Source organism: Anolis carolinensis, unplaced genomic scaffold (assembly GCF_035594765.1).
Source record: "Anolis carolinensis isolate JA03-04 unplaced genomic scaffold, rAnoCar3.1.pri scaffold_7, whole genome shotgun sequence".
In the NCBI taxonomy this organism is placed as follows: domain Eukaryota; kingdom Metazoa; phylum Chordata; class Lepidosauria; order Squamata; family Dactyloidae; genus Anolis; species Anolis carolinensis.
The window spans coordinates 16,357,760-16,383,166 of record NW_026943818.1 but is presented as its reverse complement, the minus strand read 5'-3'; the positions used below and the strand labels follow the sequence as shown (position 1 = coordinate 16,383,166).

The window sequence follows — 25,407 nt, the reverse complement described above, 5'->3', positions numbered from 1 at the left end:
TGCCTGCCGCTCGCCTGGACTCCGGATTGCTAAGCGACCTGGGACTGAGAAGAGACTCTTTGTGCCACCGAGAGAGAGCGAATACAAGGGAAATGACTTGTGACTTCCATGGGTTTCCGAGGGAAGGATGTGCCGAGAGCCCAGCGGTAGATTCTTCTTCTTCTTCTTCTTCTCGGGAGGGAAAAGATGGAAAGCGAGGCCAGGCCCAGGAGGTAAGTCGGGCAGGTTGCTCACATCCAAGGAAATGTTTCTATCCCCACACAGTCATTATTATTATTATTTATTTATGTTATTTCCACTATTTATATCACATAGACATCATGGCAAACACTCCATGCCATTATTAGACATACGACATATATAGACAGACACAGAGGCAATACTGTCAATGAATAAATAATAATAATAAAAATATTGTCTTACAGAATACTAATAATAATAATAATAATAGGACCCACACAGTAATTATTATTATTATTTATTTATGTTATTTCCACTATTTATATCACATAGACATCATGGCAAACACTCCATGCCATTATTAGACATACGACATATATAGACAGACACAGAGGCAATACTGTCAATGAATAAATAATAATAATAAAAATATTGTCTTACAGAATACTAATAATAATAATAATAATAGGACCCACACAGTAATTATTATTATTATTTATTTATGTTATTTCCACTATTTATATCACATAGACATCATGGCAAACACTCCATGCCATTATTAGACATACGACATATATAGACAGACACAGAGGCAATACTGTCAATGAATAAATAATAATAATAAAAATATTGTCTTACAGAATACTAATAATAATAATAATAATAGGACCCACACAGTAATAATAATTATTATTTATTTATGTTATTTCCACTATTTATATCACATAGACATCATGGCAAACACTCCATGCCATTATTAGACATACGACATATATAGACAGACACAGAGGCAATACTGTCAATGAATAAATAATAATAATAAAAATATTGTCTTACAGAATACTAATAATAATAATAATAATAGGACCCACACAGTAATAATAATTATTATTTATTTATGTTATTTCCACTATTTATATCACATAGACATCATGGCAAACACTCCATGCCATTATTAGACATACGACATATATAGACAGACACAGAGGCAATACTGCAAACGTATAAATAATAATAATAATAATAATAATAATAATAAAAATATTGGATGGATGGCCATCTATCGGGGGTGCTTTGAATGCGATTTCCTGCTTCTTAGCGGGGGGTTGGACTAGATGGCCCATGAGGTCTCTTCCAACTCTACTATTCTATGATTCTATGATTGTCTTACAGAATATGTATTTCATGTTTGTATTGTCTGCGCTGGATAAGGCCAACTGGCTAATCAATAAATTGTTGTTGTTGTCTTACAGAATACTACTAATAATAATAATAGGACCCACACAGTAATAATAATTATTATTTATTTATGTTATTTCCACTATTTATATCACATAGACATCATGGCAAACACTCCATGCCATTATTAGACATACGACATATATAGACAGACACAGAGGCAATACTGTCAATGAATAAATAATAATAATAAAAATATTGTCTTACAGAATACTAATAATAATAATAATAATAGGACCCACACAGTAATTATTATTATTATTTATTTATGTTATTTCCACTATTTATATCACATAGACATCATGGCAAACACTCCATGCCATTATTAGACATACGACATATATAGACAGACACAGAGGCAATACTGTCAATGAATAAATAATAATAATAAAAATATTGTCTTACAGAATACTAATAATAATAATAATAATAGGACCCACACAGTAATAATAATTATTATTTATTTATGTTATTTCCACTATTTATATCACATAGACATCATGGCAAACATTCCATGCCATTATTAGACATACGACATATATAGACAGACACAGAGGCAATACTGTCAATGAATAAATAATAATAATAAAAATATTGTCTTACAGAATACTAATAATAATAATAATAATAGGACCCACACAGTAATAATAATTATTATTTATTTATGTTATTTCCACTATTTATATCACATAGACATCATGGCAAACACTCCATGCCATTATTAGACATACGACATATATAGACAGACACAGAGGCAATACTGCAAACGTATAAATAATAATAATAATAATAATAATAATAAAAATATTGGATGGATGGCCATCTATCGGGGGTGCTTTGAATGCGATTTCCTGCTTCTTAGCGGGGGGTTGGACTAGATGGCCCATGAGGTCTCTTCCAACTCTACTATTCTATGATTCTATGATTGTCTTACAGAATATGTATTTCATGTTTGTATTGTCTGCGCTGGATAAGGCCAACTGGCTAATCAATAAATTGTTGTTGTTGTCTTACAGAATACTACTAATAATAATAATAGGACCCACACAGTAATAATAATTATTATTTATTTATGTTATTTCCACTATTTATATCACATAGACATCATGGCAAACACTCCATGCCATTATTAGACATACGACATATATAGACAGACACAGAGGCAATACTGTCAATGAATAAATAATAATAATAAAAATATTGTCTTACAGAATACTAATAATAATAATAATAATAGGACCCACACAGTAATAATAATTATTATTTATTTATGTTATTTCCACTATTTATATCACATAGACATCATGGCAAACACTCCATGCCATTATTAGACATACGACATATATAGACAGACACAGAGGCAATACTGTCAATGAATAAATAATAATAATAAAAATATTGTCTTACAGAATACTAATCATAATAATAATAATAGGACCCACACAGTAATTATTATTATTATTTATTTATGTTATTTCCACTATTTATATCACATAGACATCATGGCAAACACTCCATGCCATTATTAGACATACGACATATATAGACAGACACAGAGGCAATACTGTCAATGAATAAATAATAATAATAAAAATATTGTCTTACAGAATACTAATAATAATAATAATAATAGGACCCACACAGTAATAATAATTATTATTTATTTATGTTATTTCCACTATTTATATCACATAGACATCATGGCAAACATTCCATGCCATTATTAGACATACGACATATATAGACAGACACAGAGGCAATACTGTCAATGAATAAATAATAATAATAAAAATATTGTCTTACAGAATACTAATAATAATAATAATAATAATAGGACCCACACAGTAATAATAATTATTATTTATTTATGTTATTTCCACTATTTATATCACATAGACATCATGGCAAACACTCCATGCCATTATTAGACATACGACATATATAGACAGACACAGAGGCAATACTGCAAACGTATAAATAATAATAATAATAATAATAATAATAAAAATATTGGATGGATGGCCATCTATCGGGGGTGCTTTGAATGCGATTTCCTGCTTCTTAGCGGGGGGTTGGACTAGATGGCCCATGAGGTCTCTTCCAACTCTACTATTCTATGATTCTATGATTGTCTTACAGAATATGTATTTCATGTTTGTATTGTCTGCGCTGGATAAGGCCAACTGGCTAATCAATAAATTGTTGTTGTTGTCTTACAGAATACTACTAATAATAATAATAGGACCCACACAGTAATAATAATTATTATTTATTTATGTTATTTCCACTATTTATATCACATAGACATCATGGCAAACACTCCATGCCATTATTAGACATACGACATATATAGACAGACACAGAGGCAATACTGTCAATGAATAAATAATAATAATAAAAATATTGTCTTACAGAATACTAATAATAATAATAATAATAGGACCCACACAGTAATAATAATTATTATTTATTTATGTTATTTCCACTATTTATATCACATAGACATCATGGCAAACACTCCATGCCATTATTAGACATACGACATATATAGACAGACACAGAGGCAATACTGTCAATGAATAAATAATAATAATAAAAATATTGTCTTACAGAATACTAATCATAATAATAATAATAGGACCCACACAGTAATTATTATTATTATTTATTTATGTTATTTCCACTATTTATATCACATAGACATCATGGCAAACATTCCATGCCATTATTAGACATACGACATATATAGACAGACACAGAGGCAATACTGTCAATGAATAAATAATAATAATAAAAATATTGTCTTACAGAATACTAATAATAATAATAATAATAGGACCCACACAGTAATAATAATTATTATTTATTTATGTTATTTCCACTATTTATATCACATAGACATCATGGCAAACACTCCATGCCATTATTAGACATACGACATATATAGACAGACACAGAGGCAATACTGCAAACGTATAAATAATAATAATAATAATAATAATAATAAAAATATTGGATGGATGGCCATCTATCGGGGGTGCTTTGAATGCGATTTCCTGCTTCTTAGCGGGGGGTTGGACTAGATGGCCCATGAGGTCTCTTCCAACTCTACTATTCTATGATTCTATGATTGTCTTACAGAATATGTATTTCATGTTTGTATTGTCTGCGCTGGATAAGGCCAACTGGCTAATCAATAAATTGTTGTTGTTGTCTTACAGAATACTACTAATAATAATAATAGGACCCACACAGTAATAATAATTATTATTTATTTATGTTATTTCCACTATTTATATCACATAGACATCATGGCAAACACTCCATGCCATTATTAGACATACGACATATATAGACAGACACAGAGGCAATACTGTCAATGAATAAATAATAATAATAAAAATATTGTCTTACAGAATACTAATAATAATAATAATAATAGGACCCACACAGTAATAATAATTATTATTTATTTATGTTATTTCCACTATTTATATCACATAGACATCATGGCAAACACTCCATGCCATTATTAGACATACGACATATATAGACAGACACAGAGGCAATACTGTCAATGAATAAATAATAATAATAAAAATATTGTCTTACAGAATACTAATCATAATAATAATAATAGGACCCACACAGTAATTATTATTATTATTTATTTATGTTATTTCCACTATTTATATCACATAGACATCATGGCAAACACTCCATGCCATTATTAGACATACGACATATATAGACAGACACAGAGGCAATACTGTCAATGAATAAATAATAATAATAAAAATATTGTCTTACAGAATACTAATAATAATAATAATAATAGGACCCACACAGTAATAATAATTATTATTTATTTATGTTATTTCCACTATTTATATCACATAGACATCATGGCAAACACTCCATGCCATTATTAGACATACGACATATATAGACAGACACAGAGGCAATACTGTCCACTCCTTTGAGTGTGTGAGGGAAAGAAAGGCACTGTTTTCACCGTGATTTATGTCCCTGTGTGGCCCCGCCATGTTTTTGGTTTGCCTATAGAAAGCAAAGAGAGTGCCCGCTCCTTGGAGCGTGTGAGTGAGAGAAAAGCACTGCTTCCACAGTGATAAGAGGTGTCCTGTTTGGCCCTGCCGCCATTTTGGGATGGCTTATTGCCAGATATAGAGCTCGCTCTCTCTCTCCCTGCTGTGTGCGTGTGTGGGAGAGAAAAGAGCAGGTTTTCTAAGTGTCAAGATCTGTTTGTCCTTTTAAAGACAATATCGGCTTTCTCCCTGTGGCAGGGGTTTGAGAAAGTTAAAAGTCCGAGCTCCCAACTGCTATTTCACTTACTAGAGGCGTTTTGGCGCCAAAAGGGGGTTTGCTGCTTGGCAGCCATTTGTGTGGGTCCTTTTAGGCTTCCTCACAGAAGTGAAGCAGAGGGTTGGCAGCCATTTTGTTTCCACCTAGTTTACCTCAGAGTTATTCTAGATAGTTCACTCTAGCTGGTATTTACCACTAAAGTCATTATAGATGGTGCTTATCATAGCCTTGTACTTACCCTATAGTCACATCATAGCTTTAGGTATTTACCTCAAAGATAGCAAAGCTTATAGTTCACCTTGTACTTACCTTATGTACTTACCTTATAGCTTATCACCTTATAGTTTACCTCAGAGTTATTCTAGATAGTTCACTCTAGCTGGTATTTACCACTAAAGTCATTATAGATGGTGCTTATCATAGCCTTGTACTTACCCTATAGTCACATCATAGCTTTAGGTATTTACCTCAAAGATAGCAAAGCTTATAGTTCACCTTGTACTTACCTTATGTACTTACCTTATAGCTTATCACCTTATAGTTTACCTCAGAGTTATTCTAGATAGTTCACTCTAGCTGGTATTTACCACTAAAGTCATTATAGATCGTGCTTATCATAGCCTTGTACTTACCCTATAGTCACATCATAGCTTTAGGTATTTACCTCAAAGATAGCAAAGCTTATAGTTCACCTTGTACTTACCTTATGTACTTACCTTATAGCTTATCACCTTATAGTTTACCTCAGAGTTATTCTAGATAGTTCACTCTAGCTGGTATTTACCACTAAAGTCATTATAGATCGTGCTTATCATAGCCTTGTACTTACCCTATAGTACCTACCTTTCCTCATAGCTTGTGTGTTAATCTATATATATAAAAGAGTGATGGCATCACGGCGACCCACAAAACAACAAAACTACAGGCCCCCCAACCTCGAAATTTGACGACACAACCCCTCATCCACGCCTCTAGGTTGATACAACAAAAAGAAAAGAAAAATAAAGTCCTAATTAGAGAGAGAGGAATAATTGCTTTTATCCATCTATATATATAAAAGAGTGATGGCATCACGGCGACCCACAAAACAACAAAACGACAGGCCCCCCAACCTCGAAATTTGATGACACAACCCCTCATCCACGCCTCTAGGTTGATACAACAAAAAGAAAAGAAAAATAAAGTCCTAATTAGAGAGAGAGGAATAATTGCTTTTATCCATCTATATATATAAAAGAGTGATGGCATCACGGCGACCCACAAAACAACAAAACTACAGGCCCCCCAACCTCGAAATTTGACGACACAACCCCTCATCCACGCCTCTAGGTTGATACAACAAAAAGAAAAGAAAAATAAAGTCCTAATTAGAGAGAGAGGAATAATTGCTTTTATCCATCTATATATATAAAAGAGTGATGGCATCACGGCGACCCACAAAACAACAAAACTACAGGCCCCCCAACCTCGAAATTTGACGACACAACCCCTCATCCACGCCTCTAGGTTGATACAACAAAAAGAAAAGAAAAATAAAGTCCTAATTAGAGAGAGAGGAATAATTGCTTTTATCCATCTATATATATAAAAGAGTGATGGCATCACGGCGACCCACAAAACAACAAAACTACAGGCCCCCCAACCTCGAAATTTGACGACACAACCCCTCATCCACGCCTCTAGGTTGATACAACAAAAAGAAAAGAAAAATAAAGTCCTAATTAGAGAGAGAGGAATAATTATTTTTATCCAATTGCTGCCAGTTAGAAGGCTAAGCTCCTCCAGCTTGGTCTCCTAGCAACCCAATAAAAAATAATAAAAAACACTAAAAAATAATACAATAAAATACTATAATAACAGAAAATAACTAAAAATAATACAAGAAAATAATAAAATATAATAAATAAAAATATAACTTACAATAAAATTAATTAAAAAATGCAAATAACGTCAAATAAAAATTACACAACAATTTTTAACCAATAGCACCACCACTTTGCCACAGCAACGCGTGGCTGGGCAAAGCTAGTCCTTTATAGTCTCTATAGCTTTCATTCTCAATCAATATAGTTTTATTTCTGTATAATTTCAGTGATTTTACCTCATATTATAATATTAATAATATATTAATAATATTAATAATAATATAATATTAATAATAATAATAATAATAATAATAATAGGACCCACACAGTAATAATAATTATTATTTATTTATGTTATTTCCACTATTTATATTCCGCCCTTCTTTCTCACCCCGAAAGAAGGGGACTCGGGGCGGATCACAATGCACGTAGACAGACACAGAGGCAATACTGTAAATAAATAAATAAAAATAAAAATATTGAGGTCTTACAGAATAATAATAATAATAATAATAATAATAATAATAATAATAATAATAATAATAATAGGACCCACACAGTAATAATTATTATTATTTATTTATGTTATTTCCACTATTTATATTCCGCCCTTCTTTCTCACCCCGAAAGAAGGGGACTCGGGGCGGATCACAATGCACGTAGACAGACACAGAGGCAATACTGTAAATAAATAAATAAAAATAAAAATATTGAGGTCTTACAGAATAATGATAATAATAATAGGACTTTTTATCATGTCAGAAGGACTTGAAATAAAAATAAACATAATGAGGTCTTATAATAATAATAATAATAATAATAATAATAATAATAATAATAATAATAATAGGACTTTTTATCATGTCAGAAGGACTTGAACAAAAAATAAAAATAATGAGGTCTTACAGAATAGTAATAATAATAATAATAGGACTTTTATCGTGTCAGAAAGACTTAAGAACATACTGAAAGTTGCGTCTGTTTTTTTATTTTTCGTGTGAGGATCGACTTGAGAAACTGCCTAATTAAACATTGTAAAAAAAATCTATACACCTATTAAAGTGTATTTCTATACACTTTATATTTTCTATAACATACGTATTAAAATACACAGAATACACAGACAGCGAATCAATCCCCAATTCTTTGGAGGATAATATATACTTATTGTTATTATTATTATTATTATTATTATTATTATTATTATTATTATTATTATTTTATTATGACACAGCAAACAAGATAGGTATGCTTGATTTCGTATCACAAAATCACAAGTCGAACACTTCCCAAGTGTCTAGGACTGTGTGATGTATATTATTATTATTATTATTATTATTATTATTATTATTATTATATTATGACACAGCAAACAAGATAGGTATGCTGGATTTCATATCACAAAATCACAAGTCGAACACTTCCCAAGTTTCTAGGACTGTGTGATGTATATTATTATTATTATTATTATTATTATTATTATTATTATTATTATTATTATATTATGACACAGCAAACAAGATAGATATGCTGGATTTCATATCACAAAATCACAAGTCGAACACTTCCCAAGTGTCTAGGACTGTGTGATATTATTATTATTATTATTTTATTATGACACAGCAAACAAGATAGATATGCTGGATTTCGTATCACAAAATCACAAGTTGAACACTTCCCAAGTGTCTAGGACTGTGTGATGTATTATTATTATTATTATTATTATTATTATTATTATTATTATATTATGACACAGCAAACAAGATAGACATGCTGGATTTCATATCATAAAATCATAAGTCAAAGACTTCCCAAATGTCTAGGCCTGTGTGATGTATTTTCTGATTATTATTATTATTATTATTATTATTATTATTATTATTATTATTATATTGTATGACACAGCAAACAAGATAGCTATGCTGGATTTCGTATCACAAAATCACAAGTCGAACACTTCCCAAATGTCTAGGACTGTGTGATGTATTATTATTATTATTATTATTATTATTATTATTATTATTATTATTTTATTATGACACAACAAACGAGATAGATATGCTGGATTTCGTATCACAAAATCACAAGTCAAAGACTTCCCAAATGTCTAGGACTGTGTGATGTATTATTATTATTATTATTATTATTATTATTATTTTATTATGACACAGCAAACAAGATAGATATGCTGGATTTCATACCACAAAATCACAAGTCGAACACTTGCCAAGTGTCTAGGACTGTGTGATGTATTATTATTATTATTATTATTATTATTATTATTATTATTATTATTATTATTATTATATTTTCTATAACATACGTATTAAAATACACAGACAGGGAATCAATCCCCAATTCTATTATAATTGTATATTTTTATTACATGCAATATTACTAATAATATTGCGATATAGTTGTATAATATAATATATTGTATGTATATATACTTGTAAACCGCCCTGAGTCCCCTTCGGGGTGAGAAGGGCGGGATATAAATGTCGCAAATAAATAAATAATAAATAAATTCTTTGGAGGATAATACATGCTTTTCGGGATCGCTTGAGATGGTTCCCAAAAGGGAATTACTTTGAATTGTCAAAGGTTTCTCGAACCTTGAAAAACCACACAACACCCCAGGAATGACTTTGCATTGTAAAGAATGCTAATATTTATTTATCGATGTTGATAATGTGTTGGCTAACGCATCTGTTTGCCTTGCTAGGACGCCTAGGAGTTTAAGGTGGCATCTCGGGAATTAAATTGCAAGATATCGAAAGAAGAAGCGGATCCGGCAATCCCGCCATGAGCGAGGAACTGAATGTCCCGGCGGACCCGCCAGCGTCTGCGTGCTGCGCGGAGCCGCCGGCCAAAGGCATGGACTACCGGGACTGGGTGCGGCGCAGCTACCTGGAGCTGGTGACCTCCAACCACCACTCGGTCCAGGCCCTGTCCTGGCGCAAGCTCTACCTCAGCCGCGCCAAGCTCAAGGCCTCCAGCCGCACCTCCGCCCTGCTCTCCGGATTCGCCATGGTAGGTTCCTCCCCTCCGTCCCATGGAGTGGGATCCATCCATTAGCATGCGAGTCACCATGCAGGTAGCATAGCCAGTTAGCTGGGATCCCGTCGAGTCCGCTGGCCTTGTACAAGATGCTACACTTGGGAGGAAAGAACTCTTGTCTGTTCAACAAGTGTTGCCATTAGCAAGCTTGATTTGCATGTGTTGAGTGGGATCCAACCATTAGAATGTGAGTCACCATGCAGCTAGCATAGTCAATTCGTGAGGGCATCTACCTAGAAGTGGCCAGGCATGTAGATAACATATAAAGATAGTTAATGACTTTCAGCAGGGATCCCGTCAAGTCCGCTGGCTTTGTACACTTGGGAGGAAAGAACCGTCTATCTATTCATTTATCTATACATTTATCTATGTATCTGTTACTATTGTAATTATTTTATTATGTCACAGCAAACAAGATAGACATGCTGGATTTCGTATCACAAAATCACAAGTCGAACACTTCCCAAGTGTCTAGGACTGTGTGATGTTGTTATTATTATCCATGCAATGTTTTGTTGTGCCAGCTCTCAGCTCTAGTTTGTAGTGCGGCTTTCTTGTACTGTTTTTTTTGGTCTGCTGTGCTTTGAGGAGTTTCTGATTTTTGACTTCAATCAAAGCAGGTTCTTCACTTTGCTTTACATCTTCTGCCAGGGCATGTTCTTCTTCTTTGACTGCTTGTTTTACTTGTAAGAGTCCTCTGCGCCTTGATCTTCTAGGCAGATATAGCCGGTTAACATCACTGCGAGGGTGCAGTGAATGATGAATAGTCATGAGTTTTCTTGTTTATTATTAAATTATTATTATTGTTATTATTATTATGCTGCTACAGCCCGGAAGGAACCCACACAACCCCAGGCAGGGATTCATGGTTGTGTCTAAAAGGTCTGGGGTTCTTGCTCTTGCAGGTGGCCATGGTGGAGGTGCAGCTGGAGATGCAGTACCAGTACCCGCCGTTGCTGCTCATCGCCTTCAGCGCCTGCACCACCATCCTGGTGGCGGTCCACCTCTTTGCCCTGCTCATCAGCACCTGCATCCTGCCCAACGTGGAGGCGGTCAGCAACATCCACAACCTGAACTCCATCAGCGAGTCCCCCCATGAGCGCATGCACCCCTACATCGAGCTGGCCTGGGGCTTCTCCACCGTCCTGGGCATCCTGCTCTTCCTGGCCGAGGTGGTGCTGCTCTGCTGGATCAAGTTCCTGCCCGTCGACGCCGCCCCCCGCCGCCGTGCCGAGCGGCAACAGCAACAGCAACGAGACACTCCCCGCCGAAGAGTCTGGGCAGCACACCGGGTGGCAGGCCGCCCTGGTCTCCACCATCATCATGGTCCCGGTGGGCATCATCTTTGTCGTCTTCACCCTCCACTTCTACCGGTCCCTCGTCCGGCACAAAACGGAGCGGCACAACCGGGAGATCGAGGAGCTGCACAAGCTGAAGGTGCAGCTGGACGGCCATGACCGGGGGCTGCAGGTCGTGTGAGCGGCCCAGGCACACGCATGTGTCTGCGCACTCGCTCGGCTGAACCTTTTCCGAAATGTGTGTCCACACTCTCACTCACAATAGCATATATTATAACGCATACGGTTTTCGTGCAGTCAGATATTCAAATAACCACCCGTGTGCGAATGAAAATACACACGCATGTATCAAGTCGCACAAGACAGCATGAGAAATGCTTTGGACACTTATTACGCTGAGTTTGAACCTGTGGATGTCACACTATGTAAAAGAATTTGGAAAAAAAAGTTCTGTTCCTGGTTTGAAAGCAGTTTAATTGTGTAGAACTTAATTTGAAAGGAGTTGTTCTACTCCAGAAACTTTATTTTTGTGGCTGCCACAAACTAGGTCGAATTGGCTGAAATATGCACTGAAAAACTAGAGCAAAATGTGCTGTCGCAGGACGTCCCTCCCTCCCGCAGAAACAAAGTTTGGGAAGTTTAATAAACTTTTCCCGTGTTTTTAGGAGGGAACCAATTAGGAAATGGCATTAATAACCCAGGAACAAAAGTCGTGTCGCATAATGTTATGGCCGAATTCTCAATAGGAGAAAGCGGCACTTAACCCCGCTGCTAAAAACCCTTCAATTATTAATCTTTCTAGTGGTAATACGTGCCTAATAGCTAGACCTCATTCCCTCCTTCTCGTGCTCAGTTGCCTGCAGGATACAATCATCACTATAGTGTTAACTCGTAAGTGTATTGTATTTGCATTTAATTCCTCTCTTGATTCTCGTTAGTTGTTTAAAGTTGCCTAAACCGCCCGTTAATTATTAAACTTTTCTGAACACTGATTGTACTGTTTTCAAAGGAGATCCCACCGGAACATTAGGGAGGACTTCGTATTAGGGCTAATGTATAATCCGTTCCATTTCCAGGAAGATTATTCCCGAAACAGAACTCCGGATCCCGAATTACGAATCCAAATGGAATCTCCAGGAATCTTCCTGAAAACAGAATACTTGTTATGAGGTATCAGGGTTTTTTTCTGTATTTTTTTTCGTGCTGTATTTCATTTTAATTTTGATATACCGTGTTTCCCCAAAAATAAGACAGTGTCTTATATTAATTTTTGCTCCCAAAGATGCGCTAGGTCAGGGGTCCTCAAACTTTTTAAGTGGAGGGGCGATTCATGGTCCCTCAGATCAGGGGTCCTCAAACTTTTAAAGCCGAGGGCCGGTCCACAATCCTTCAGACTGTTGAGGGGCCGAATGATCATTTGAATTTAAAAAATGAACAAATTCCTATGCACACTGCATATGTCTTATTTGTAGTGCAAAAACAACAACAACAACAATAACGAAAGAAAAATACAGTATTTAAAAATAAAAACAATTTTAACCAACTCAAACCGATCAGGATTTCAATGGGATATGTGGACCTGCTTCTGGCCAACAAGGTAGTCAAGTGAATTAGGATTATTGTTGTTGTGTGCCTTCAAGTCATTTCAGATTTTGGGCGAGCCTAAGTCAAAAATTTATTTATTTATTATTTATTTATTTACTGCATTTATATCCTGTCCTTCTCACCCCGAAGGGGACTCAGGGCGGCTTACAATTTATATCTATATATGATATATTATATTATTAGCATAGAACAATATTAGCATTATATATTACTATATTGAATTTTACCACTATATTGTAATATTATTAGTAATATTACATGTAATATATAATATATAATTAATATTATTATATGGTATTATTATTAGTATTACATTGTATTACATTATAATATTTCTATCAATATTATATGTATATAAAATATTATATTATTAAAACTATAAAAATATTATATTATAAAACTGAGGGCAGGGGCCAGGTAAATGACCTTGGAGGGCCGCATCCGACCCCCGGGCCTTAGTTTGGGGACCACTGCCTCAGATTGTTGAGGGGCCGAATTATCATTTGGGAAAAAACAAAACAAATTCCTATGTTCACTGCACATGTCTTATTTGTAGTGCGACCCCCCCCCCCAGCAACAATTACTTATTTATTTACTACATTTATACCCCACCCTCTCTCACCCTGAAGGGGACTCAGAGCGGCTTACAAGTTGTATATACATACAATATATTATTAACATAGCACAATATTAGCATTATATAATACTGTATTGTACTATACCATTATACCGTAATATTATTAGTAATATTACCTTTACCTATATAATATAGAATTAATATTATTATATTATACAATATTATTATATTGTATTATTATTATTAGCCGCCCCGAGTCCCCTATTGGGTGAGAAGGGCGGGGTAGAAATACTGAAATAAATAAATATATTGTATTACGTTATAATATTATTATCAATATTATATGTATACACAATACATTATATTATTGCCATATATTTCATTTACAATATTGATAAATGAAAGAACAATACAATATTTAAAAATAAAAAATAATTTTAACCAACATACTGTAAACTTATCTGGATTTCAGTGGGAAGTGTGGACCTGCTTCTGGCCAATGAGATCATCAAGTAGGATTGTTGTTTTGCCTTTAAGTCATTTCAGACTTTGGGCGAGTCTATTTATTTATTATTTATTTACAGCATTTATATCCCGCCCTTTTTTCTCACCCTGAAGGGGACTCAGGGCGGATCACATTACACATATAGGCAAACATTCAATGCCTTTTTAACATAGAACAAAGACAAGACAAACATAGGCTCCGAGCGGCCTCGAACTCATGACCTCCTGGTCAGAGTGATTCATTGCAGTTAAATGCAGCTGGCTTGCTCTCCCGCCTGTGCCACAGCCCGGGCCCAAGTCTAAATCTAAATCTGAGGGCAGGGGTCAGGTAAATGGCCTTGGAGGGCCACATCTGGCCCCCGGGCCTTAGTTTGGGGACCCCTGCGCTAGGTATTACTTTCAGGGGATGTCTTATTTTCCCATGAAGAAGAATTCACATTTATTGTTGAACAAAAAAATGAACATTATATACTGTACAGTAGTTGTCATCACAAACCACCCATAACCAGACAAACTATGAATCCTATCAAGAATTTCTTGTTATTACCATTATTTCCATGTACAACACTCTATTTTATGTACATTTACCAATCCTGCATATATATTTATATTTAGCAATTTAGCAAAACCTCTACTAGGTCTTATTTTCCGGGGATGTCTTATTTTCAGGGAAACAGGGTATGTTTGTTCTTTGTTGTTTGTTTGTTTGTTTGGGTTTTTTTTTGTTTCTCCCCCCCCCCCCCTATTTCCTGTGTGTATATTTTTCACTACTATACACAAAACAACCAATAATAACTATATTAAAAAAGGAAAACAGAACAGGGAACACCCATAATTTGAATTAAATATATATTTTTTTAATTCACACACCCCTACATCCTGTTCCCCCCCTTTGTCTTCCCCCCATAATAATAATAATAATAATAATAATAATAATAATAATAATAATAATAATAACAACTTTATTTTTATTCCCCGCCCCATCTCCCCGAAGGGACTCGGGGCAGCTTACATGGGGCCTAGCCTGATAAAACAATCAAATATCAATGATACAACAATAAAACAATTATACCAATAAAACCTCAATTATCAGTAAAACAATCGATAAAATCGACATGAAGCATACAATATTAAAACAGGAGACTAATTCATAAAACCCAGTACAGAATGTGCCGGAATGGGGAAGCAGCAAAACAAGCAAGAATCTGTTGTCGAAGGCTTTCATGGCCAGGATCACAGGGTTGTTATATGTTTGTATGGCCATGTTCCAGAAGCATTCTCTCCTGATGTTTTGCCCACATCTATGGCAGGCATCCTCAGAGGTTGTGAGGTCTGTTGGAAGCAAGAATCTCATTCCTTTCTCTGTAAAACTTAGACAGGCCTTCCTTGGAAGGTCAGCGCCGTTTCCAGGAGTTTCCCCCCGACTTTTTCCTGTTTTCCTCCGGGACCGAACTCTGCCGACAACTCTCTGAATGTCGCGCAGACGCGGCGGCTCGTGATATGGTCGCGATGAATGGCGTGTTTCCATCGGTGGCGGGCCGGGCCGTACAAGACCAACAGAGCTCTGCGAGGCAAGGATATCGCCACGGAGACCTCTCTGAACGGCAAAGAAGGGTTTGCGGGGCTTCTGAATTCTTCAAGCGCGCACCGTTGACCGTCCCGGGCGTTGCCATGCGTGGGTTCGCTTTGGAGGAAGAGCAACGGGAGAGGATCATCCGAGTCGCAAGTCATGGAAAGCACGGTCGCGGAAAGCAGGTTTAAGGTAACCAGGCGCTCTCCCCAAAGCCAGGAGTCATCCCAATGCGGGTCGATGGCGGATCCCCTCTCGGGGCCGTAGTCCAAGTTGCACTGCTCCACGGGGGAAAAGCCCTTGAGCACCGAGAAAGTTTGCATCCGCTCCACAATTTCCCGGCTGCCGCTGGGCAACCCAGTGAAACATCCCGCCTTCAACTTTTGCTTCTTGAAGTTCACTTTCGGGCCATAGTCCTATGGGAAGAGGAAGGAGGAAAGGCACTTATCACTTGGATTGGAACTCTGACGTTAAACAACAACAACAGTAATAATAATAATAATAATAATTACAATAACCCGCATCAGATTGAGCGCCCGACCATTAAAATAGCCCAGCTCGTTGTTAACCTAAGCAACCCAAAAGATAGTAGGAAATTTAGGTACCACTTATGTGGAGAGGCTAATTTAACTAATTTACAACACCATAAAAACTTCCAGCAGCATGTTGGAAAGGAATGAGGAAGTACTTCATCAAAGATTCGGCATCACAGTCTCCCCCTGTGGCCAGAATCGAGCATACTCTCATGAAGCAGGAAGCTGGAAAAATGTTAAATGGCCTCTGTGTCTCTGTCTCTGTCGGTATGTTGTATGGCATTGTGTGTTTGCCATGCTATATATAATCTAGATATATCGTAGATTTATTTATATATATATATATATCTATACAGCTATATCTATATAATCTAGATATATCATGTTTATATATATAATCTAGACATCTATATTCTATCAATATATATATATATATATATATATATATGCATATGAATATATATATTTAATAAAATATAGACCATATATACCTGTGTATTTTATATGTAATAAAATATGCATCATATATATATATATATATATATATATATATATATATATATACACACATATACATATACATATACATATACAGTAGAGTCTCACTTATCCAAGCTAAACGGGCTGGCAGAAGCTTGGATAAGCGAATATCTTGGATAATAAGGAGGAATTAAGGAAAAGCCTATTAAACATCAAATTAGGTTATGATTTTACAAATTAAGCACCCAAACATCATGTTATACAAGAAATTTGACGGAAAATGTAGTTCAAGACACAGTAATGCTATGTAGTAATTACTGTATTTACGAACTTAGCATCAAAATATCACAATGTATTGAAAACATGGACTACAAAAATGCGTTTAAAACACAAGACACGGAGATTAAAACACAAGACACGGAGTTTAAAATTCATGCTTCACAAGCTGTTATTCTCTCAGCTAACAAAACAACAAGAGAGGGGAAACAATACTGCCATCACCAGGTTCTGCAGCAATTTACTATTAAAACAATGCTGCCTCGTTACACAAGACGTCGTCGCAGGCAATTAATGCAATTGTTTTACATTTGACTTTGAAATCAAGCTGCATGCAATGTTCTTGGAGGTGATAAACATCTAAAGCATCGGGGCCACGCGTGTGCGTCACAGCAAACAATGCCTTAGCAAAGACTTCTGTGCAAAAGCTTTTTTTCCAAGAGGATGCCATCGATAACACAAGCGATATTGCTTCATTAAAGATGGAGGCTCTACTTGGAATGCTTTTCAAGGTGAGTTTTCTATCACGCCACGTAACACAATTAGAAAAATGTTCTGTCCCTGGTTTGAAAGTCTCATTTCCTGTTGAACTGCACGGTCCTTACTTTGAAAGTAGTCGCTCCACATACATACATACATACAAACACTGGCTTTTATTATAGGCTAGCTTGGGTACTTGGTGGTGCCCAGGTTATTTGAAAAGGGCCTTGTTTGTTTTTCGATGTCAGGTAATATCAGTTTGCTCATATGTTACGCTATTTCTTAGAATTTATGAAATGCAGCCCGAAAGACAGTTGGAGCTGTCAAGTAGGAAATTTAGGTACCGCTTTATGCGGGGAGGTTAATTTAACCAATTTACGACACCATAAAAAAAAACTTCCAGCAGCGTGCGGAAGAATGAGGAAGTATTCCATTAAGGACTCGGTGTCACAAGTGGACGGTGAAGCAGCAGCTCCCCCTGTGGTCAGAATCGAGCACACCCTCATGAAGCCGGAAGCTGGAAAATGTTAAATTGCCTCTGTGTCTGTCCATAGGTTGTATGTCTAATGGCATTGAATGTTTGCCATGTATATGTGCAATGTGATCCTTCGGGGTGAAAAAGAAGGGCGGAATATAAATACCTTAAATAAATACAGTATATACTCGAGTATAAGCCTAGTTTTTCAGCCCTTTCTTTAAGACTGAAAAAGCCCGCCTCGACTTATACTCGGGTGAGAGTCCTGGTTGGCTTATATTTGGGTCAGCTTATACTCGAGAATATATGGTACATTTATTATTTTTTTCTATTATTATTGGTATTATTACATTTATTATTTTTCTCTATTATTGTTGCTACTATTACATTGATTTTACTCTATTTTTATTATTATTATTAGTAATACATTTATTATTTCACTCTGATCTTATTATTATTATTATTACATTTATTATTTTACTCTATTATTACATGTATTATTTTACTCTATTATTATTAATATTACATGTATTATTTTACTCTATTATTATTAAAAGGATACATAAGCACATTTACATTGAAGAAGATGAGAATAATGATTTGGTCATAGTTGGATAGTCTTATCTTAAATTTGAGCTTGATGTAAATATTCAAAACCATTTAACGTACTGATGCCTCAATTAATGTAATTTTATTGGTATCTACAGTAGAGTCTCGCTTATCCAATGTAAACGGGCCAGCAGAACGTTGGATAAGCGGATATGTTGGATAATAAGGAGGGATTATGGAAAAGCCTATTAAACATCAAATTAGGTTATGATTTTACAAATTAAGCACCAAAACATCATGTTATACAACAAATTTGACAATACGAAATAATGCTATGTAGTAATTATTGCATTTACAAATTTAGCACCAAAATATCACGATTTATTGAAAACATCGACTACAAAAATGTGTTGGATAACCCAGAACGTTGGATAAGTGAGCGTTGGATAAGTGAGACTCTACTGTATTTTTATTTCTGAAATTTACCACCCTTGGCTTATACTGGAGTCAATGTTTTCCCAGTTTTTTTGTGTGGCACAATTAGGTGCCTCGGCTTATATTCGGGCCAGCTTATACTCGAGTATATACGGTACTTCCAGAGTAACAAAAGTAAAGGTAAAAGTAATTTCATGTCATGATCCCATAAAGGGTATAATGTTCAAAGAGTAAAAAAACAGACATAAAGAGACAACCAAGTCCATATTATTCCTGGAGCTGCGTGAAATCTTGAGTCAATGTCAATGGTTGTAAAGAAATTCAGCCTCCAAGATAACAACTTCTGTATCAAGGAATTTTTTGTTTGATTTGCAACGCCAAGAACTGACACACAACAAGGTCTCTCGGTTTGTTCCCCTTGTTTCGTTATGTCTCTAATGTCTGTCTTTATCTTATAACGCTTGAGTAAAATTCCTGTTAGTAGCTTTGGCTCTGTTTTGAATGGAGTTCATCAAAACAGAGCCAAAGCTACTAACAGGAATTTATTTTACTCAAGCGTTATAAGATAAAGGCAGACATAACATTATGTCTGTTTTTTACTCTTTGAACATTATACCCTTTGTGGGATCATGATATGATTTTTTTTACCATTATTTTTGTTACTCTGGAAGTAATTTCTTTATAAAAAAAAATATAGTTTGAGATTACTTACTCTCAGGCAGAGTTGTAGTAAACAGATTTGTGTGACATTACTTGTGACTTTAACAAGAATGTATATGCACATACATTGTTATTCTTTAGTATTTATAGTTGGCCATGTTGGGTCTGTGTGCCAAGTTTGGTCCAGATCTGTCATTGGTGGGATTCGGAGGTGAACTATAACTCCCAGAGTTAATGGCCAATCACCCTCAAAGCCCACCAGTATTACCAGTTGGCTATGTTGAATTTGTGTGCCAAGTTTGGTTCAGATTTGTCATCAGATATGTTCAGTGTTCTCTGAATACAGGTGAACTATAACTCACCCCGCTAGTTGGCCATGTTTGTGGCAAGTTTGATCCAATTCCATCTTTGGTTGAGTTAGATTGTAGGTGAACTATACATCCCAGTCCCTACAACTCCTATAAATCACGGTGAATTCTCCCCAAACCTTTAGTATGTTCAGTTACTGATCAATTCTGCTGTTTGCCATAGAAAGGGGTAGGAAAGGGTTAAGGGAGAGGCAGTGGGCGGGATCATGCAAATGGAGAGAGAAAAGAGCCCTGGGATGTGCTCGCTGTAACCTGCAATGTCCTGGGAGGGAGAGACTTCAATCAATCAATCAATCAATCAATCGATTGATTGATTGAGAGACTTGGTGGCTCCTCAGCACTGTCTGTGTGAGCGCTGGACACCCGTGCCATGTACACACATACAGATTTTCACTTTTATTATGTGTATGTATAGATATAGATGGGGAAAGACATCCACCAGTGCATTAATTTACATGTTTAAATGGATGTTGCAATTTTAAAGGACGGTCCCTAGAGAGCGGAAAACATTCAGTCAGAAAATCAGACCTGTTTTCTTCGGCCGGATTGCGACGGCTTCCAAGGACTTTGGTCCATAAGTGTCACCATGTGCCGTTCTTCCTCTGCGGTGACGAAATCGTCCAGCAAACACACTCCCGGGAACGGGAAGGCCCAGCCGGCAAACCCGGAAGGCTTTTCTCCCACAGCAAAGCCGGTCGTCGGGCAGTAAACAAAGTTTGCATTTTTCTATTGAGGCAAGAAAAGGGTAGAGAATTACAATTGTCGTTTGCATTTGCAATCTGGATACTCCAGGCAAGATGTAGCTGCATGAATATTATCCAGCTATATATTGTATTTTGACATTCTCCAGGCAAGATGTACCTGTGTAAATATTATCCAGCTATATATTGCATCTTGCCATTCTCCAGGCAAGATGTACCTGCGTAAATATTATCCAGCCATATATTGGATCTTGCCATTCTCCAGGCAAGATGTACCTGCGTAAATATTATCCAGCTATATATTACATCTTGCCATTCTCCAGGACATTGTACCTGCATGAATATTATCCAGCAACACATTGGATCTTGCCATTCTCCAAGAAAGATGTACCTGCATGAATAAGGTTTTGTACAAGGTCTGGTGGATGAATGGCATAAGCATTTTGCACTGTTTTCAACTTTGTATATTGTATATTATAACTGTTTTAACACTTTACTTTTTGTATTATGGTGTATCGGCATTAATTGCCAGTTTTGTGAGAAGGGCGGGGTAGAAATGATGGAAATAAATAAATTACTATTATCCAGCTACACATTGGATCTTGCCATTCTCCAGGCAAGATGTAGATTCACACATATTATTGATATCTTTACCTTTTGCCTTCCTTAGAATAGGCAATTAAGAAAGTGAGTTAGCTCCAAGAACTTTCAAATCCAGAATAATAATAAGAATAATAATAATAATAATTTATTTATACCTGCGTGGGGACTCGGGGTGGCTCACAATGTTACAAAAGTAACAGCGCAAATACATTAACAATATACACAGTTTAAAACACAAGAAGATGATAAAACAGAAGTTAAAACAAAGGTTTATACAACAGTGATATAATAATAATAATAATAATAATAATAATAATAATAATAATAATAATTGTGCGGTTTTCTGGCATTGTGTATTTCACACAGTCCTAGACACTTGGGAAGTGTTCGACTTGTGATTTTGTGAAACGAAATCCAGCATATCTATCTAGTTTGCTGTGTCATACAACGTCGTTGTGTCAATAATAATAATAAGTGTCCTAGACACTTGGGAAGAGTTCGACTTGTGATTTTGTGATATGAAATCCAGCATATCTATCTTGTTTGCTGTGTCATAATAAAATAATAATAATAATTTTTTAATACCCCGCCCCATCTCCCCGAAGGGACTCGGAGCGGCTTACATGGGGCCAAGCCCAATCCACAATAAAACAAAGCAATAAAACAGATAATAACAATAAAAACAAGTCATGAAAATCACATCCAAGGACAAAAGGTAAAATCTTGGATAAAATCTAGAAAAAACCCGGGCCAAAATAAAATCAATAATTGATAATATCAAACAACCACCAATGCAATTCAGTCAATTTCAAAGATTTCAAAGACTATAGCAGTAATACTAGGTAAAATCATTAGATTAAAATACCCCGATGAAAGGAACATATTTCTTTTACTTCAATAAATACTTTTGAACTTATATTTAAACACGTTTCAGGATATAATTGATATAATTGGTTTGGACTCGAAATGCACCTAAATGTTTGTTTATATGTGTATTTATGAATGTTTTAAGTCGAATTGGAATGTTACTGTGATTGTTTATACAGTAGAGTCTCACTTATCCAACGTTCTGGATTATCCAACGCATTTTTGTAGTCAGTTTTCAATATATCGTGATATTTTGGTGCTAAATTCGTAAATACAGTAATTACTACATAGCATTACTGCGTATTGAACTACTTTTTCTGTCAAATTTGTTGTATAACATGATGTTTTGGTGCTTAATTTGTAGAATCATAACCTAATTTGATGTTTAATAGTCTTTTCCTTAATCCCTCCTTATTATCCAACATATCTGCTTATCCAACGTTCTGCCGGCCCGTTTATGTTGGATAAGTGAGACTCTACTGTAATTGGTTTGGACTCGAAATGCACCTAAATGTTTGTTTATATGTGTATTTATGACTGTTTTAATGAACTTATATTTAAACACATGTTTCAGGATATAATTGACAGACCGGTTTGGACTCGAAATGCACCTAAATGTTTGTTTATATTTATATTTATGACTGTTTTAATGAACTTATATTTAAACACATGTTTCAGGATATAATTGACAGACCGGTTTGGACTCGAAATGCACCGAAATGTTTGTTTATATGTGTATTTATGAATGTTTTAAGGTGAATTAGAATGTTACTGTGATTGTTTATATATGCGTTTTATCTTGTAAGCTGCCCTGAGTCCTCTTATTGGGTGAGAAGGGCGGGGTAGAAATACTGTAATAATAAATAAAATAAAATTATTATTATTATTATTCAACTTTATTTGTACCCCGCTAGCATCTCCCGAAGGACTCGATGCGGCTTACAAAGGCCAAGGCCTCAACACACAATATAACAATACAAAACAAAAGGCAAATTAAAAACAATTAAAACAGTATAAACAACAAGCAATAACAATACGCTAAAAAATAAAAATGTTTGGCTGGATCCCAAGCAACAGGGTCTTATCAAACTTCAGGACCAAACTCCAGTGTCATGGCCTCTCATCCCAAAACAACCAAGGCGCTCTGCACATGCTCAGGGGCCCGGCGGGAGGCGTGGTTTCCCTTCGCCCCTCAATCCCCGCCCCTTCCCCTCCTACCGGAGGCGGCGTCGGCGTGGTGGTGGGTCGGCGGGCCTGGCAGGCCAGGCAAGAGCGGGCTCCGGTGCAGGCGCAGGCCCGGGGCCTAGCCGCTTCCTCCCCGCCTCCGCGCTCCCCGCCGCCGCCGCCCTCCATCTTCTTCCCGCCCAGGACGCGGAGGACGACGAGGACGACGAGGCCTGAGCAGCGGCGACGACGACGGCGACGAGAACCGGGCCGAGAAGGCGGGCGACGCGGCGCTTTTCCTGAGGTAAATAACTACGCGAGGAGCAGGCCCGAGAGGGAGGGAAAAGGGCGGGAAAGGCTCCCCCCGACACACACACACACACACACACACAGGGAGGGCGCGAGGACTCGCTTTCCCAGAAGCGCCTTGCGCGGCGCCCACCTTGAGGCAGCCTCTGCGCATCCTCCCGGGGCATGACGGGAGATGTGGTTTCGGCGCCAAACACCAGGAAGGCCCCGAGGGAGCGTGGTTGTTCCCCAGGCGACATTTTGGGACACGCACGGGCCGGCTGAGGCCCTCCGGGTGTTTGGGACTGCAACTCCCACCATTCCTCACCGCCTCAGGCCCCTTCCTTCCCCCCCTCAGCCGCTTAAGGCTGCGAGGAATGGCGGGAGTTGGAGTCCAAAACACCTGGAGAGGAGGCCTAGGTTGGCCCCAGGCCTGCCTCAGGGCCTGCTTCTCTCCAGAGATCATCTAGGTATGTCATGGAGCTCTATCTCTATATATCTCTATATAATCTCGATATATTCTATCTATATCTATAACCTAGATGTCATATCTATCATCTATCTATAATATATATATATAAATATGTATATGTATAATCTAGATATATTATATCCATCTGTATTTATATAATATATATATAATCTAGATATATTATATCCATCTATATCTATATATATAATCTAGATGTCATATCTATCATCTATCTATAATATATAAATATGTATATGTATAATCTAGATATATTATATCCATCTAGGTATATCTATATCTATAATCTAGATATATTATATCCATCTATATCTATATATATAATCTAGATGTCATATCTATCATCTGTCTATAATATATATATATGTATATGTATAATCTAGATATATTATATCCATCTAGGTATATCTATATCTATAATCTAGATATATTATATCCATCTATATCTATATATATAATCTAGATGTCATATCTATCATCTGTCTATAATATATATATATGTATATGTATAATCTAGATATATTATATCCATCTATATCTATATATATAAAACCTAGATGTCATATCTATCTATCATCTATCTATAATATATATATATATATATATATATATATATGTATATGTATAATCTAGATATATTATATCCATCTAGGTATATCTATATCTATAATATATATATATATATATATATATATATATATATTATATCCATCTATATCTATATATAAAACCTAGATGTCATATCTATCTATTATCTATCTATAATATATATATATATATATATATATATATATGTATATGTATAATCTAGATATAT

General features: G+C 35.9%; 3 protein-coding genes across 4 annotated transcripts in view; 2 read left to right on the top strand and 1 right to left on the bottom strand.

The window, feature by feature from the left end:
- orai2 (ORAI calcium release-activated calcium modulator 2) overlaps positions 1-12,957 on the top strand; it is an 18,008-nt gene extending 5,051 nt beyond the window's left edge. The window contains 4 exon segments of the mRNA XM_062960389.1: positions 1-212; positions 10,333-10,640; positions 11,573-11,917; positions 11,919-12,957. The exon segment at positions 1-212 is cut by the window's left edge and continues 49 nt beyond it. Coding sequence (XP_062816459.1) covers positions 10,413-10,640; positions 11,573-11,917; positions 11,919-12,146 — 801 coding nt within the window. The 5' untranslated portion in view covers positions 1-212; positions 10,333-10,412 and the 3' untranslated portion in view covers positions 12,147-12,957.
- Positions 12,958-15,593: 2,636 nt separating this feature from the next.
- Positions 15,594-24,001, bottom strand: alkbh4 (alkB homolog 4, lysine demethylase). Its single transcript, XM_062960388.1, has 3 exons — positions 23,867-24,001; positions 21,006-21,203; positions 15,594-16,637 (listed from the first exon to the last, which is right to left on the bottom strand). The coding sequence occupies exons 1-3, from the start codon at positions 23,999-24,001 to the stop codon at positions 16,023-16,025; spliced, it is 948 nt and encodes a 315-aa protein (XP_062816458.1). The 3' UTR covers positions 15,594-16,022.
- Positions 23,981-25,407, top strand: part of lrwd1 (leucine rich repeats and WD repeat domain containing 1) — a 49,753-nt gene continuing 48,326 nt past the window's right edge. Inside the window, exon 1 of one of the 2 annotated variants that reach the window (XM_062960386.1) lies at positions 23,981-24,116. The gene's annotated coding sequence lies outside the window, so the exon portion shown is untranslated. Of the gene's footprint in view, positions 24,117-24,426; positions 24,571-25,407 lie in introns of those variants that run through there. The other variant, XM_062960387.1, reaches the window with a different exon arrangement.